Source organism: Passer domesticus, chromosome 5 (assembly GCF_036417665.1).
Source record: "Passer domesticus isolate bPasDom1 chromosome 5, bPasDom1.hap1, whole genome shotgun sequence".
In the NCBI taxonomy this organism is placed as follows: domain Eukaryota; kingdom Metazoa; phylum Chordata; class Aves; order Passeriformes; family Passeridae; genus Passer; species Passer domesticus.
The window spans coordinates 37,468,879-37,485,765 of record NC_087478.1 but is presented as its reverse complement, the minus strand read 5'-3'; the positions used below and the strand labels follow the sequence as shown (position 1 = coordinate 37,485,765).

At 40.8% G+C, this 16,887-nt stretch overlaps 1 protein-coding gene across 1 annotated transcript in view; it reads left to right on the top strand.

Annotated features, from left to right (window-relative positions):
- The first annotated feature begins 398 nt into the window (after window positions 1-398).
- Window positions 399-16,887, top strand: part of PAWR (pro-apoptotic WT1 regulator) — a 72,438-nt gene continuing 55,949 nt past the window's right edge. Inside the window, exon 1 of the mRNA XM_064419599.1 lies at window positions 399-1,030. Coding sequence (XP_064275669.1) covers window positions 557-1,030 — 474 coding nt within the window. The 5' untranslated portion in view covers window positions 399-556. The remainder of the gene's footprint in view (window positions 1,031-16,887) is intronic.

The following is a 16,887-nucleotide window of genomic DNA, read 5'->3' as shown; positions in this document are numbered from 1 at the left end:
GGTGAGCGCCGGCCGCGCTCGCCCCGCCCTGCTGCGCGCGGGAACGCGGCTCCCGGGCAGGCAAGCGGGCGGCGGGGGGATGGCACCGGCTTCGGGGGACGGTACCCGATGGCCCGGGGCGAGGGACGGCGCTGCGCGGCCGTCGTGGCCGCAGCGGGCGGGCGGAGGAGGCGGGTACTGCCGGGCGGCCCCGCGCCGAGGGGTGAGGGGAGCCCCGGGGAGCCAGGGGCGCCGCGCTCCGAGCCGTGGGAGCCGAGCGTGCGAGGGCGGGCGGTGATGGAGACCCGTCCCCTGGGGCCGGGGGCTTCCCGGGGAGTTCGCGAGGCGGCGGGACGGGGATGGGCAGTGCGGCGGGACGGCTCACGTCCCCCCTTTGTTTCTCTCCAGGGTGTTTGTGCTTCTCCGAGCCTCTCTCCCCGCCCCCGGCTCTCCCGCCCCCGGCTCTCCCGCCCGACCCGCCGGGACCTCTCCTCTCCGGGCGGCAGCAGAGCCGCCTCGGGGCGGGCGGCGGCAGCGGTGCTGGTAGGGCGCTCTCGCCGTCCAGCCCGCCGGGAACATGGCGACTGGCGGCTACCGCAGCGCCGGGGGTAGCACCACGGACTTTCTGGAGGAATGGAAAGCCAAGCGGGAGAAGATGCGGGCGAAGCAGGCACCGCCGGCCCCGGGCGCACCGGGCGGGGGGGAGCCCCGTCCCGCGGGGGGCGGCCCCTCGGCCGAGCTGAACAGCAGCAGCAACAACCTGCCCCCCGAGCGCGCGGCACCCCCCGCCGGCGGGGCGCTGAACTGCGTCAGCCTCGCCAGCGCCGCCCTGGGCCGCGCAGCCCCCGCCAAGGAGCCGCCGCCGCCTCTCGCCGGGAGCCGCGGGGCCGAGCCCGCCGCCGCACCGGGCTCCCCCGAGGGCGAGGAGAAGCTGGCCGCCAAGGGGAAGAGCTCGGGCCCCAGCGCCAGAAAGGGGAAGGGGCAGATCGAGAAGAGGAAGCTGAGGGAGAAGAGGAGGTCGACAGGTGTGGTGAACATCCCGGCCGCCGAGGTGAGCGGGGACGGGGGGCGCGGCCGCAGCCCCGGTGCTGCCGGCGGGCGCTCTCCGCCGTGCCCGGCCGGGGGCGAGGCGCGCTCCCTCCGCTGCGGGCGGCAGCGCCGCGCCTGCCGCACGGACCGCGCGGGGGTCGGGCAGGGCGGCATCCCAAGCGACGGACAGATGAGGTGTCATTTATCCTGTAGAAATTAGACCTGTCGTAACTTGCGGCTTGTTATTTTTTCCCTGTCTTTTGTTTTTAGTAGCTTCTTGTCGACAGTGAGTAAGTTCAAGCCTTTGGAGGATCAAACTGTGACACGTGCCTGTTAAAGTATGGTCGAAACAATAGTAATGAGAGAAAATTGATTTATCAGGTTGGAATAGATGTTCAGGTGTAAATATTATTCACTTTGGAACCCAGAAGAATTTCCTGCACTGGAAAAAATGTAGTGGTTTGAAGAGCATTTTTTTGAGGCAGAGAAAGATATTTTTATCAGCCAACACCACTGTCCTCTGCGGTTTGCTACTAGTATAAAAATCTGGCATTGATTTGTAATACTCCTAGAGGAATTCAGAAGAATGATAACTAAGCTTTTAGCTTGTTTTGCAGTTAATAAGAAAGGCCACAGGAAACTTTGAACAGAGTTGGATTTCTATCTACAGTTTTGAACTAGTAATGGTAATCACCATATTTTTGTAGGAAAAGATTTATAGTTCTTCTCATCATTATTATGGATTATTAAAGTAGGTCTAGAAAATTAAAGGTCTCTGTTCCTGATGCAGCAGAAGATGAAATTGTGTTCTTCACACCTGAAGTTACTAACCCTTGCTTGTGACATCCTAGGCACTTTCACAGCACACAGTTTCATGTGAGGCGGTCTTGGAAGGTTGGGAAGTGAGTTTCAGGAATAGCAGAAATCTTTATGGCTCTGTTTTTTGAGAACAATTACTTATATACTCTTTAGTTTGAGGTAAAGAGTTTTGGCATAGGTCTTCAGTATCATTGTTTTGTAAAGTGGTGAACACAAGTGGGTTATTTTAGTTTTTTTTTCAGGGTGTGCAAGCCTCATAGACTGTACCTTGTTTGTTTTATATGGACTCCCCCTTAAATACCTGCCCCTTGTGTCTTTTATAGGAACCTTAAAATGCAGCATCTTTACTTCTCTAAGTGAACTAGTCCTAGCCCAGTCAGTAATGGTTTTGCACATTGCAGCAGGTGTTGTATGATGTGGTGTTTTAGGGGTCTGCTGTGTACCCTGTCCCTAGCTGTACTCTCTTTGGTCGGCTGGTTTTGAGCAATGAGTTTCTTTTTGCTCTTTGAGACTAATGTCCTAGTTGTTTGAACTAGCTTTTTGAGCTACTCTTCTTTGGTAGTTTTTGGATGGTGTGGTTTGGTGAGTTTGGTTGTGGTTGGGGTTTCTGTTTGTTTGTTTTGTTAAAGTTTTACTCAAGTGTCTCTTGCTTTCCAGGAAAACACATTCCTTGCTTAGCAGCCATTAGAATCCTGTGTTTGAATTTGCTGCATTTTTAAGGGTATCTTTCTTTATTAAGGGTAACATATTTGGGCCTTGAGAAACGAGTTCTCACCTGCTCCCTAAACTTTGCTAAGTGTCACCACATGTTGGTGCTTCTTGGAAACATTTTGTACCTTTATACTAATTGCTTCTATAAGTAGCAATTAAACATTTCATCACATTTTTGGGGTCAGATTTTAATAACTGTAGGTAACTGTTGTACAAGGTGTCATTGCTACTAATGAGTGTTGCATTTTTTACCAGTATATACTTATGCAGAGCTGTCCCTTTTCAGTATTTCGCCTTTCTTAAATGTTTTTATTCATTGCCGCATGCATTCCTAAGAATTGTTTAGCTAGGGAACACTAGATCATTCCTGGTAGTGAACAGCTTCAAAAACAGTCTCCAGTGTCAAATGTGAGTACTTACTTACTGGTTAATGCTTTGCAGACTATTTACTTGTCTTTCATACAGCTCTGTAGTCATGAGAAAATGTTTTAAAGTATTGATTCAAGCCGGTCACCTGAAGTTCTCAGACAAAAGAAGGCTGTGATGTAGATGATGGCTTGTTGGAGTAATTTGCAACACTCCAGTTTCTTGCTGTCTTTCTCACTTGATGCTAGGCATTGACATGCTGTGCAGTCAATACCTAGTGACTTGTTAGTATAGTAATGCACCCTGAATTTTAACCACTTGTAGCTCTTCATGGTGTATGTTTTAAAATTACTTCTCAGGAGATGTTATTTTAGAGCTTTGCTGGGCATTCCACGGTCTTATTTTCCAAGAAAATATTTTTTTTGTAAGAATGAAGTAGACATTTTATGCTAAATATCTCCCCTTTATGAGCATCATGCTACTGTGGTGGAGACCAGTAAGATACTCTGAAATGAAAATTGGTACCTGTTGAAAAAAATGCCCTCCTAGAAGATATGAAGTGCCTAAAAGCTTTTCTGCCCAAAACTGAATACAAAAATAGGTTTTTCCCCAAAGAAGTAGGATCTAATTTCATTTGCAATGCAGCTGGAGAATTTATTGATAGGTAAGGTGGCAGAATAAGAACAGTTTGTGTTGTCTGAGTTATCTTGAAACAGGCATGAAAAATGTTAGCAGATTACTTATTAATGATTAATTTCTCTCCTGTTCAATGGGAAGGTAATAGGGCCAGTTCTTAAAGAGTTCAGTGTCTTAACTGTATTTTGTATAGATGTTCCTGGAGGACAGAAACCACAGTGGAAGCTGTGGTTCCACCATAGTGGAACTGAAAACAGACGGTGACAGGTTGGAAGTTGGCAATGCTTTGTATTTAGAGACCACCATTATAAAAGTAAAGGCTGGTTTTTTATCCTCTCAGTACTAGTGCTTATCTAAGTAATGGTGACTTTTGAAAATGGCTTTGGAAATACAGTGTTTTTCCTTTCAGTGCTTGTAGTTTCTTGAAAGTTGGATTTTGTCTAAATATTAAGTACTGTGGGATTTGGGTTTTGTTGATTCATAACAATTCTTCAGGTTGTAAAAGGTAACTGAATTATATGCAATTACCATTACTATGTATGTTATCTTCCTTAAATATTAACTTTTATAACCATTTTTAATTACGTTTGGAATGTGTTTCGCAGTTTGCAGGTACTCGCTTGATGCAGGTGTTGAGTTTACTTGCAGCATTTTTCTCATTTACAGTTGTGCTAATGCCTATTTAAGAAACACAGTGCTCCCATTATTCACTGACAGTGCTTTATGAGGATCCATATATAGGATAGCAATTATGTTTTGTATTGTTATAATAATTATGTCCGGCTCCAAGCAAGCCACGCTGCACTGTTGAAACTGCAGCTTTATTTCTGTAACTTTACATTTGAGGATTATGCTGGTATAGCTATGTGAGTAAGGTTTTTTGTTGGTTTTTTTTTGGGCTTTTCCTGAACTCAAAAAAGGAGAATAACAAATATTTTTGTGGTTACTTTTTTAAAAAAGGTGTATATATAATCAAATTCTTGGTTCATTTAGGAAGGACAGTTGTGTAGCTGGGTTTTATATAATGTGCAGGATAGATAAAGTTTACATTTTTACTTAACCAGATGGAAGTCATCTAAGTTGGGAAGTGTTCTTTTGTTAATAACAGGGTGATGAATGATTTTAAAAGGTGTAAGGAACAGTGATCTGTGTATTTTGTACCTGAGGCTGCCAGACCTGAGACACAACAGTCTCCTGACCTGTTTGTGGGAAATACTGGAATGAAAGGTAGAAGTGATTCAAATACGGACTCTGCAAAGTATCTTCACAGTCTGTGTTCATCTCTTGTCTTTATGAACAGCAGTAAAGATACAACTTTTTGCATCCCCACTGATGGCTCCCTGTCAGGAGTGTGCCTGTGTGTTTAGAAGGCAGTGGTGCTTGGTAGGTGTCGTACTGAACAACAGCCTTGGAAGCAAGTAGAGCTTGAGTGCTTTCTGTGGGGAAAGAGACTTCTTGCTACTAGGGAAGTCCAGTGTGCTTATTTGAGACTAACAGAAAGTTGCTGTGTTCCAGCTGGAAAAACATTAAGAAAATTCAAGTGCTACATGTGTCAGGCATAGCAATTACTGTGTGTTTTGTAAAGAAATTGAAATGGCTGGAAACTAGAGAAAGAAGTGGAATTCTGTACTAGCTGTTGAGCTCTTTTGATTAAGTTTGCCATCAGCGTTGTCTTTCTTAGTGATTCCTTACCTGAGGATTAAAGTGTCTTCATGTTATATCTTGAGATTAGTGAGGTAGTGTCTTTCCATTGTCTAACATCAGTTGTGTTGTAAAACAACTTGCTTCGTTTTGCGTGTGTTGAGGAAAAAAGAGCCTCAATAAGTGGTTGTTCAGAGTACTAGAAAAGAACCCTGCATCTGACTGATACACTTACCATTCATGCAGATGTAGTAGTGTTATAGTGGAAGTCTGAAATATATTTATTTGATCTGGACAACCGTTCATGATAGGTTAGGCCATTCTCTTGCTGGCTTTGTCCAGTGAACACATCTTACTAGGATTCCATTTATGTTTCTTCCTTCAGATGTGGCAGGGTAAATAGAAACATTTTGAGGTTCTGATAGAAGAATTGTGTTAAGATTGTATCCAATTTGTTTTGCTTTTAATGCCTTTGTGAATTCTGATTTTGAGCAAGTCTCCTGACAACACCTGTTGTCATTGTCTTATTTCAAAATTTTCTTATTTCCATCTTTTGTTAGCACATGATAAGCTTATCCTTACTTTTTTCAAGTTTTGTTTTGTTTAAGAATATGCTTTAATATCCTGACATAGCTAGATACTAGAAGTTATTTGTCAAAAAAAACCCAATCACAACTAAGTTTATTAAAAACTTAAAAGTCTGGAAGACTTTCAATCCCAGAATGCATGTAGCAGCTTCTAAATCACTGTGTGTGTACCTTCCAAACCTGGTGTGCCCATCCCATTTCTTACCACTCGCAAGCCTGCAAGAAAACCAGGTTTGCCTGTGATAAGCAATGGCACTACATGGCAAAATTTGATGGACTGTGTGCTTATGAGGTCTGTCAGCCGTCCCCATGAGGTGTTGTCTACAATGAGCTGCGCTTGAAACATTCCTACACTGAGGCACACAGCAAGAGGAACAAGGAAGAGGAGCTTCCTTAATCCCAGAGATATGACATCATTGGTATAAGTGAAACCTAGTGGGATGGGTCCTGTGCCTGCTGTGTTACAATTACAGGAGAGATCAGGCAGGGAAGGTGAGGTGAAGAGGTGTCACAGGTAATAGAGGGGCTGAAATATATGGAGCTTGGAGTTGGCCATGGCACAGTTGAAAGCTACTGAGTAAGGATTAAGGGACAAACTTCATTGTGGAAGACTTCTATAGGCAACCCAGCCAGGATGACAGCACTGATGAATTATCCTTTAAGGAGCTAAGGAATATCTATAAATCAGCTACCCTTGTTCCTATGGGGGACCTCAACTTGCCAGATGTTAAGTGGGAGCACCACACAGCTGCTACAAACACCTGGATGGTAACTTCTTGATAGAGATGCTAGGGGAGTTTACTTGGAAAAGTGCCCTTCTTGATTGGTTGCCTTCATCAGAGTGGGGCCTGTGAGTGGAGTGATTGGTGGCTGTTTTGGCCACAGTGACCATGAAGTGATGAAGTTTAAAATGATCATGAGGAGAGCAGACTTCAGGCTGCTCAGGGAACTGGTAAGTTCCCTTGGGAAGATGCATTTGAAGGTCCTGTGGTCTAACAGGGCTGGTCACTTCAGTACCACCTTCTACGAGTGCAGGAGCGGGTAACTTGAAAATGATGGAAGTCAAGCATGTGAGACAAAGAGCTAACTTGTCTGAGCAGGGATCTTCTGCAGCTAAGGCAAAAAAAAAAGTGTATGTCCAGTGGAAGCAATGTTCATGGACATGAGAAGATTACAAAGATGCTGTTTCACCTCTGTGGGGACAAAATTTGTGTAGCTAAAGCTCAGTCAAAATTGAAGTGGCCAGAAATGTGGGAGACTGTAGAAAGGGCTTTTTGGAATATGTTAACAGCAAAAGGCACTGCAGAAATAATACATGTGGTGAGGATGGTCATCTCACAAACTGGAACATAGACAGAAGAGTTGCAGAGAGAGACATTTAAAGACATTTAGAGAGACATTAAAGAGACATTAAATAATTTCTTCACTTCAGTCTTCAACACTGGTGGTGGCTTCTTGGAGTCCCAGTGCCCTGAGCTGGAGAACCATGGCTGTGAGAACAGTCATGTTCATTTACTGGGATGATTTCCCAGTAAATCCCAATCTTGTACAGGATTTGCTTCTCCAGCTGAATCCCTCGAAGTCTATGAGACCTGATGGAGTTCATCTAAGGGTACTCAAAGAGCTGGTTGATATCATCACAAGACCTCTCTCAATGATTCTTGAATCGTCTCAGGAATCTGAAAAGGTCTCAATCAACTGGAACTTGAAAAATGCCCCAATTTTCCAGAAGGGCCAGAAGGATGCCCCTGGTAACCAAAGGTCTCTCAGTTTCACTTCAGTTTCTGGTAAAATTGTGGAGAGGATTATGTTGGGAGTTACTGAGAAGCACCTGAAGGACAGTGCAGTCATGGGTCGCAGCCAGCAACAGGTTCATGAGGGGCAACTCCTGCTTGTCAAACTTAATTTCCTTTTATGACAAGGTGACTCTCCAGTTGATCAGTGGATGCCAGTTGTGATCTTTTTTGGATTTCAGTAAAGCTTTTGATAATGTCTGTCACAGTATCCCTCTGGACAAAATGTCCAACGCACAGCTGGAAAAACACGCCACGCTGTGGGTGAGCAACTGTGAGCAAAGGGTTATGGTGAATGGAGTTACATTAGGCGGGTGACCTGTCACTCACGGGGCTCTTCAGGGCTCCATCCTTGGCCCTGTGCTCTTCAACATCTTCGTAAATGACTTGGACACAGGACTGGAAGAAATGCTAAGTAAGTTTGCTGATGGCACTAAGTTGGGAGGAGCTGTTGGTTGCCATGAAGGCAGAGGGACTTCGACAAATAAAAGAGCTGGGCAAACACCAACCCTATGAAGCTTAAAAGTTACAAGTGCTGGATTCTGCACCTGGGATGGGACAACCCTGCATTTACAGAGAAACTGGGGAGTGTAACTCTGGAGAGCAGCCCTGTGGAAAAGGACCTGTGGGTCCTGGTTGAGGGCAAGTTGGAAGGATCACTGTTGATTAGTTCCATACAAGTTTGTACTGAGTTCTTAAAACTATATCCAGTTTACACTTACTACATATATGTAAACTCACGTATGGTTTTCTCTGCAACTTTTTTCTCCTAAGGCTGGAGTTGTGTATTTAAATAATTTCATTTGAAAGACTTAAGTGGATGACTTATTTTTTGTGCTACACAAGGTCATGGGAAATTAAAATAAAAACCATGACCCTGATGTTTTATTTCAGGATTTGACATTATTTGATCTGCTCGCATGTTGCTATGAAGAATTGAATAGAACATTTAGGTCTCTCTTACTCCAGGACTGAAAATCTTATATTCAACTCTGTTGTATATTGTTACCATGTAATAATCACATCATCTTAGATGGTAGCTATGTTTGAACATCATTCTGAGTTAAGCTTAAAAAAATAAATTAACCAAAAAAAACCCTCAGAGAAACAAAAGTAATGCCATGCCATCTGCAATTTTTATCTATCTTAATTCTCGATTGTTACTCACCTACAAACAAACAACAACAAAGTGCTAGGTATGCGCTTCACACAGTGTTTTATGCAGTATTTAATTAATTTTCTTGATCTGAAACCTAAGTAAGTGACTGATGTTTTGAATCTTTTAAGTCAGAAGCTTTTTAGTAAGTGAGAGACTTGTGGAAGCATAGTCCAGTGCAGTGCTGGATGTTATCTTTGTGTAGGTATTGAATCTAAGTGTAATTAAGGCTAAAAGGAACCTCAGGAGGTCTTTAATTCAACCTTGTTGCATCCGGTCAGATCTTGAAAATTTCCAAGGATGAATTCTTCACAGCTTCTTTGGGCAATGCTACCAGGACATGACTGTCCCTGAAATGACAGTGTTTTCCTTTCTCTTGGTCTGTCCTTTACATTTGCATCCATTGTCTCCTGCCGTGCACTGCTGCAAAGAGCCTAGGTCTATACTTGGTGTCTGCCTGGGACAGTTGGAAAAAAGATGGATATTGCAAGAGCAGCAACCTAGATGGGCAGAAATAGGTGATATAGCAAGTTTTGAGGTATAAAGGCAGGATAGTTGGGCAAAATGCATGCAGCACTCAAATGTGGAAAAGTTGTTGTGAAATAACAGCCGATTGTATGTGTGGTGTCTGAGCCAGGTACATCTGTGGGGTGTATGAGAGACCATAGCGGTAGGCAGAAGCCAAGGAAGCAGCAATGGGGAATTCCCCTCTCTCACTGTTCCTCCTCTCAGCACTTTCTGACCCTACTAGTTATTTTTGTGAGTTGTAGGAACTTGCTCATGTCCTACTTGTCCACTGTAGTTACTGGTACACATTTTATGAACCGTTTTCCGTGCAATATGCAGTTTAGTGTTTGTAGAATCATGGGATTTCATCTGAAACCTTCGCTCATCTGGATTGGTCTCTTCCCACTGTGTGCTGTTTGTAGAGCTCTTTAGCCTAATTTTTCCTCTCTATACACCAATAAAATAAGACTAAGTGCATTGTGTCTGAATAAAGAGCCACCTTTCTCAGTGTCCTGCTCCTACCATAATCAGACACATAGGAAAAAGTCTGCAGAAATGTCTGGTGTTTCCTGTGAATTAGTTTTCTAGCCAATTGACAGTTTTCATCTCAAAGACTTACAACTGTATAAAAATTGCTGAATGGACAAAACTTAACATGAATTTATGTGCAAAATACTTGTTCAGTCTCCTTATCAACTTGTGTAAACTGTTAGCAAACAAAATACCAGCTGACAGTGAGGTCCACATTTCTAGGAACTCTCCTAGGTGATGAGATACCTCTCTATGATTATTTCCTTCTCTTCCCTGTAGAAATTCAATGTGGTATCTGTAAGCCTCATGTCATGATCCCTGTTCACCAGGTGCTGTATATATTCCTCAATAATATATTGTTGAGCTTCTGAAAGATGACCTTTATTACAGAGTTTTGGAGCTAATTAATATTCTGGTGCTCTGACAGATTATTAAGCAAAGTAAACATCAAAAAAGTCCTAAACCAACAATATAGAGTGAGCAGTGATTTGAAAAGAGCTCTAGGAACTCTTAGTCTGCTCTTAGAACAAATTTAATCTGAGTATCGCTAAAATGCAAGGAACAGAGTAATCAGTGATACAAATTATAACTTCAATTTTTTCCATAAACATACATTTTTTCTTTGCAGGTTGAACTAGGAATTATTATTAATATTGATCAAATAATCAGTGCTTTGCCCAGCCAGAGCCTTTGCCTTATTAGCCTTAGTTGTTTGAAGTTTGGCAGCGTTTGTGCTTGTAGTCTGTGTCCCACACTGTTACTCACAGATTGAGATGGAGTGTGTGTATTTTGTATTTGTGGCAATGAGGCTTATTAAGAGTTATAGACTCAATCCAGTCTGAAATAGGAGCATGACTTAATGTTTTAAAGTCTGATAGCAGGAGTCATGCTGATCTCTGGTCAGAAAACAGTACTTAGCAGTACTTTACTCATACCTCTGTTAACTGAGCAACTCTCCTCATTTTGTCTTGTATGATACACATTCTTCAGAATATAGGAAAACAGCTTGGAACCCAGCAAAGATTCCATGCATGACTGCTCTGTTCTTTGTACTGGTTTAGTAGCTATTATCTTTTCACAGGTACTACGTAATGATTTGTGTTTTTTCCTGAAGCTGGGAACTGTTACAGGTGCCTCTAGAACACAAAGTCAAAAGCTTATCTTTGTTTATAGTTTGTTTTCTTTTGAGGGGTAGTTTTGAGTAAAGATCTAGGTATTTTGGAATGTGGAAATTGGAGTGGAGCATGGAAGTGCGTGATCCTGTAGAAAATTATTGTTTAAACCTTTGCTAAATGAGTTGTTTAACATCTGTCTGTTACACAGCCAGATTTAGGTTACCATTTTTTCCTTCCTATAAAAGCTCCGAGGTCCTTTTGTAAAAAGTTCTCTTTAAATTAATGCACTAACTCCAAGATAAAAGATTTTGTGTATATGCATCTGTAGTGTGGTGCTTCAAAGGACGATTGTATGACACTGTCATTTCAATTAGACAAAAGCTAAAAACATCTACAAAATGATGAGAAATGCTGAAAGATTTAAAAACTGAATGTAGAGACATTTGACAGAGCAGTCCTTTGTTTTTATTCTTTTAGAAAAATAGCTGAAGGTATGATGAATTTAGGTAGTCCACTTTTTTTTGGTATTTTAAATTACATTCATTTATGCTATATTATGCTGAGAAGAGGTAAAGGATGTGTTTGGAGCTTAAATTATTAATTAATGATTTGTCATTGTTTTTCAAGATGTTTGAGCCTAGAAAATGGTCACATTTCTTTCACAAAGGTAGTAAAGACTGTAGGAATGTCAGAAATGTAGTAGTTTTTCAGATTTGGAATTCTACAGCTGAATGTTTAAGAAGCATATATTTGGTGTGTTAAGTACTCTGATAAAGCATTCCAATGAAGTATATTGGTATTGGGCACTCTGAGCATGCTTAATGATTAAATTAGGGACCCACACTTGACAACCAAATATTTAGGTACCTGCATTCAGACACTTCTGAATGGCATAGCTAGAATTTCGTTGGTCCTAACCCATCTGTCAAAGAATTTCCTATTCAGCCTATTTCTCTACTCTTTTGATCTGTTACTAATAGAATTGAAAAAGGACAAAGTCTATAGTACTTCTTAATGGCTAGAAAGATGTAGAAACCCCAAAGGTAATTTTGTGAAAATAGAAATAAGCTAAAAATTAACGAGACATGTACAGTGAGTGCATATAAGGATACCCTGTATTCTCTTGAAGGTGATGTGCATTGTAATTACGTTGTGTGAAATACTGCACCTCAGGCAGTTGTCTTCCACAGGAAAATATAGGAGTTATTTTTAGCCTGAGGCAGAAACTGAGGAGCATCTCCTTATCTAACAATCTTATTTAGTCTAAAACATAAATGGGTGTTTTAATATATCCTATTTGTGTGCTTGCTTCTTCCTTTCATATCAAAAAAAATTGGGGCTTGTCAGATGTCAAATCAGTTTTTGTCAAAGTTACCAGAGGCTATTTGAATGCAGGTGTTGCTACAGAGCTCGGTACAAAACACCTTCTCATAGCATATTACATTTTTTATGAGATGCATTTATGAGATGCAAGAATGTTTCAGAATCCAACCGAGTATTTGGAAACATTGATGGATTTTTGCATGCATGACATGTTCATAACTGCCATTTCGCTTCTCTTTTTGATTTTCCATAATTTTTTTGGTGGTCTATTTATTTAGAATGATCTGGAGGTTGTTGGCTTATTTTTATGTTCTAAAGCCTTCATCACTTACTGCTGGCATGAGCAGAGAGACCAGAAAATGAGATCTGAAGCCTGGATTACCTACGTTGTGCAAGCTATCTGTTAATACCTATTCCATTATGATAAGTGTAAGCGTCTCTACAGCCTTGTATTTAGGTGCTACAGCTTATTAATTTAGGTTGAGAATAGCTGTTCTGAGATCCTCCTTGGATCAGTGCAGAAGGACCAGGACGGTGCTTGGCCACCGCTGAGCTTGTGGTTAATAAATCATGCTGACCTTATGTGACTCCATATGGAAATAATGCAAAATGTAGCTATGCAAATGTGGGACGGTGATGTTCAAGCTGACTCTCAGCCCTTTGGATGTCAGTGCTGCTTCCCACTTAGAGTGTTTGGTGGGCTTGCCACTACATTGCATAAATACAGTTTGTGAAGGAGTGCAGATTGTGCACCTGGTGCATGGGCTTGAGGTCTGTCTATCAGATCTCAGTTTGGAAGGAGCAATACTAAAATGAATAGCTTTTGTAACACTTTGGCAGAATGGAATGGTTTATGTCCCTTCGAAATATACTTGTAAAAATTTTTCTTTAAATATGCTTGGATCTTTTAGCCTGAGGCAGAAACTGAGAGCAATTTCCTAGATTTACTGAAGTAATAGTAAATAACAAAAAAAGGCTAAACTGAAGGATAAATTCAAGATGTGTCTATCCTGTAATATGTTACAGGACTTCAACAAAGATGACAAATGTCCTGATATTTAAAAAAGCAGATGATAAGGAAAGGTCGCTAACTACAGATATAATTTAGAAGAGATAATTTTGTTGGAGAGAATTGATGAACATGATAAATAAAAAGCAACTCATTAAACAGAGGTGATTTTCTCTTGTGCTGTTGATCGGTTTATTTTTATCTTTTGTTTTCATTATTTGGTCTTGAATGCATGTTATATCCAGTGCTCATACTTGCGTATAAATGGTATTTATAAAGTCTTCTGCATTTCTTCATAGTCCAGAGACTGAGATAATCTTTTTTGAAGAATACTGGGGAAAACCAGCAGGGTTGCATAAGTGTTAACTGTTTTAAATCTGCAGTGACTATATGGCTGGATTTTCCCTTCATTTTCCACAGCACCTCCAAAATTAGTATGGGATAGATAAAAAGAGAGGTGAGCACATGACAAAGAGAAGGTAGAGCAGCAGGATTTGAGTGTCAGAAGGGAGAAAGAAAAGTATGTTCCAGTCAAGTTGTATATTCCGTATTTTTAATTATAGGTTCTGAAGTGGGAAGTATGTTACAGCCATTCTTAAAACAGAGGTGACCAAAATTTTTGTTCATATAAATGTGTATGAATCTAAGCTTAAATATGAAAATCAATTTGGTTGCATTTATATGAGCCAGTATTTAAAATTACAATTTTAAGTACATCTCTTTATTTCCCTATGAAATTGAATTGGCAGCATTTATGCAACCTATCAGGGTAGAGATCTAAGTCTGAAACAAAAACAAAGTCTTTTTTTTTCCTGTTTGGTTGTTTGTCACTGTCATTGGTTCTGCATAGCAGAGCTCCACTGGAAGCTTGGAGGAACTGTATGAACTAGGATGTGGCTGGACTAGTATTTGGTCAGTATCAAAAGTTAGCAAAAAGGAAGTAAGGCCTCTAAAATATTTTTCCACAGTTTTAAGTGGAATTTTTTTTTCATTATTGTCTACTTCTATTCAACTTAAAGAATTAAGACTTTTCTGTCTTTTGTGCAAGGATGGTTCTTCTGCTTGGATCCTGTTTATTAGGAAGCTACACTAAATAATCATGAATGAGTCCCCTAAAATATGGCTATGTACTGCCATAAAAGGGTTTCCATTAGGGATTACAGATGCTGCCTTATATGTGGAGCTCAGCCTGGACCGTATCTTTCTGGTTGTCTTCGTGTGCATGAACTGTTTGTAGGCCAGCACTCTGTGAACTTCATAGATGGTGGGATGTAAGAAGTGAGCTCAGAGGGACTGGTGCTGGCTTAGGGAACCATGTACTGAATGGGATGTGTGAGTTGTGTGCTGGGTGAGGTGGGAAGCTGCCTGTCCAGACAAAGAAGCTTGGAGGGTGGAGTGGTAGGTCACAGGTGTTTGTGCCTGGGGATAGCCACCAGACTCTGAACTGAGCTTTGCATCTAGGTTCTAACCAAAGTAAATGCAGTTGGTTTCCTTTGAAAAGTCTTGGCTTTGAATGAGCTACAAGTCCAAGGAAGGACGTGTTTTCTCTTTGATAGGCAGTCCTTCCAAAGAGGACTTCAAATAATGTGTTCTGTCTGCTCCCTTTTTTTTTTTACATATAGTGACAACTTGTTTGAAAACAAAGCCTTTGCAGTTTACTTGGCCTGTAGTTATGGAAATACATTCCTTGAAATATTTTACTTTTGAGGAAATCATGTGAATTTTCTAGTCAGTGTTTTCTTGTGTTAGCAGCTGCTGGTACAAATTGATTTGAAAGGCAGAATTGTAACTGAAAATGAAAATTTCATGAGAACAGAAAAAAAGTAATCACTATATTTTCTCACTTTTTTACTTCTAAGAACATGACTGAAATTTTAGGTGGCATACCTCATGTCTGTAAGAGGACATTTCCTTTATTGGTTGTAGCCACAGGTTTTATTTAACAAGAACAATCTCTGAGTGGCATGTTCAGTCATGCCTTAACTGTATGACAAACAAAATGCCTGAAGCACATAGAGATAACAGCAAATGGGGACTGTATTCTAGCAAAGAGACATCGCTCATTAAACAATCCTGTTCATCCCTGGTATTTCCAACCCTTTCTTTTCTTTCTTCCCTCAAAATTCTGCCACTGCCAGTATCTGGCGATAGTATGCTCCAGCAATTAAGAGGTGAAAGGATGTGAAGCCTATATGCCTGACAAGTTCATTTAAGGTAAAAATATGCTACACCAATACAACATTTCCTATTGAGAGTATTTAATTTGTAGCAAATCTTTTTTCCCAAAGTACAACAATGAAAAATCCTACTTAAAGTGCACCCATTTGAAGTGTAGCTAGCAATCTTCAAAAGTTCTTTTGTGTGTGTGTGTATAATGAAGGAGAGCAGGAGGGTGGTTAAAAGCTAGAATAATCTTTAAGGTTTAGTTTCAAAACTTCATCTTAAAGATGAAAATCAAAAAGGATATAGGTACTGGTATTTGAACCTTTGTTTGGCTTCATTTAGAGCAAGCAGGTAGATTTTCTATTTTCTAAGTACCTGGTTGCTTTATTTCTGATCTGTTTTGTAGTCTGATCCTCCATACAAATCTTAGTAATTTGTTTCTGACTAATATTTTAATAGCCTGTTAGGTATCATGTCCACTTCTGTAATCAGTGTATGATTTATTGTTGTTCATTCTTTAGTGTAGTATCCAATTTCATGAAATGAGACTATTTTTGTTAGTTGTGGTAGTTATTTAATTCTTAATTTTACCAAAACTCCTGGGTGTATGCTTCTAGGGATTTATTTCTTACTTATTTCTTCATGTCTTCATTCTCAGTACAAGTTTGTGATGCTTATGCAAAGGTCTATGCTTGTAGGGAAATTTTTATTAAATTATCTTTAGAAGTTTTAATGGATTGTTGTGTTTAAAGATTGTGTGCTGGGAACTGAAAAATGAAACATCCTTTCAGGCTCTGAATGCATTTTGCATGCCTTGGACTTTTTTTTGTGTCTCCAGGTATGTCTGAGGTAGAGCAAAGGTCAAATGTTAACCATCTCCTCAAGTTACGATTCAGATTAAGAAGACATGAATGTCAGGAATTTGCAGGATTGAGTTTAGTGAGGCCAGTAATGTCAAAGTATTAGTTGAAAAAGTGAGGGGGGGAAGAAGGGAATGTGGCAAGAGGGTGGGGGTATTTTGCAGATACTTAAATGTACTTCACCCAGGGCAGACAATGTGTTACATGGGATCTCAGAACTGGTGGTGTTGGGATGAAAAAGGGTGTTGTGTGTATTTTACTTTCAAATTAAAAATTAGCTTTACTAGCTAAGGAATGGTTTGGCTCTGAGGAAAACTAGCATTTGCTGCTGCTGGGATGTTTTTTTGTTTGTTCTTACTTTTTATCAAATGTTTTGACACCTCTGAAAGTCTGTGCAAGTGTGATCATGGATGTTTAGATTTTTTTTTTTTTTAATTGGGAAGCTTTGCAAGAATGTGCTTATTTTCTGCTTAAATGCATTTGCTGCTTATAATTTAAATGAGTTCATTGATGAGTGCCTTTTACTTTCAAGATCAATCCTCTTCAAAAGATGGAGCTGTCCTTGAAAGGTGGATTTGTAAAAAGGCACTTATCTCCAGAAGGCTCTTTTTATTGTTCGGAACATAATCCTGTACTCTAAATATTTAATATAGTAGTCAGAG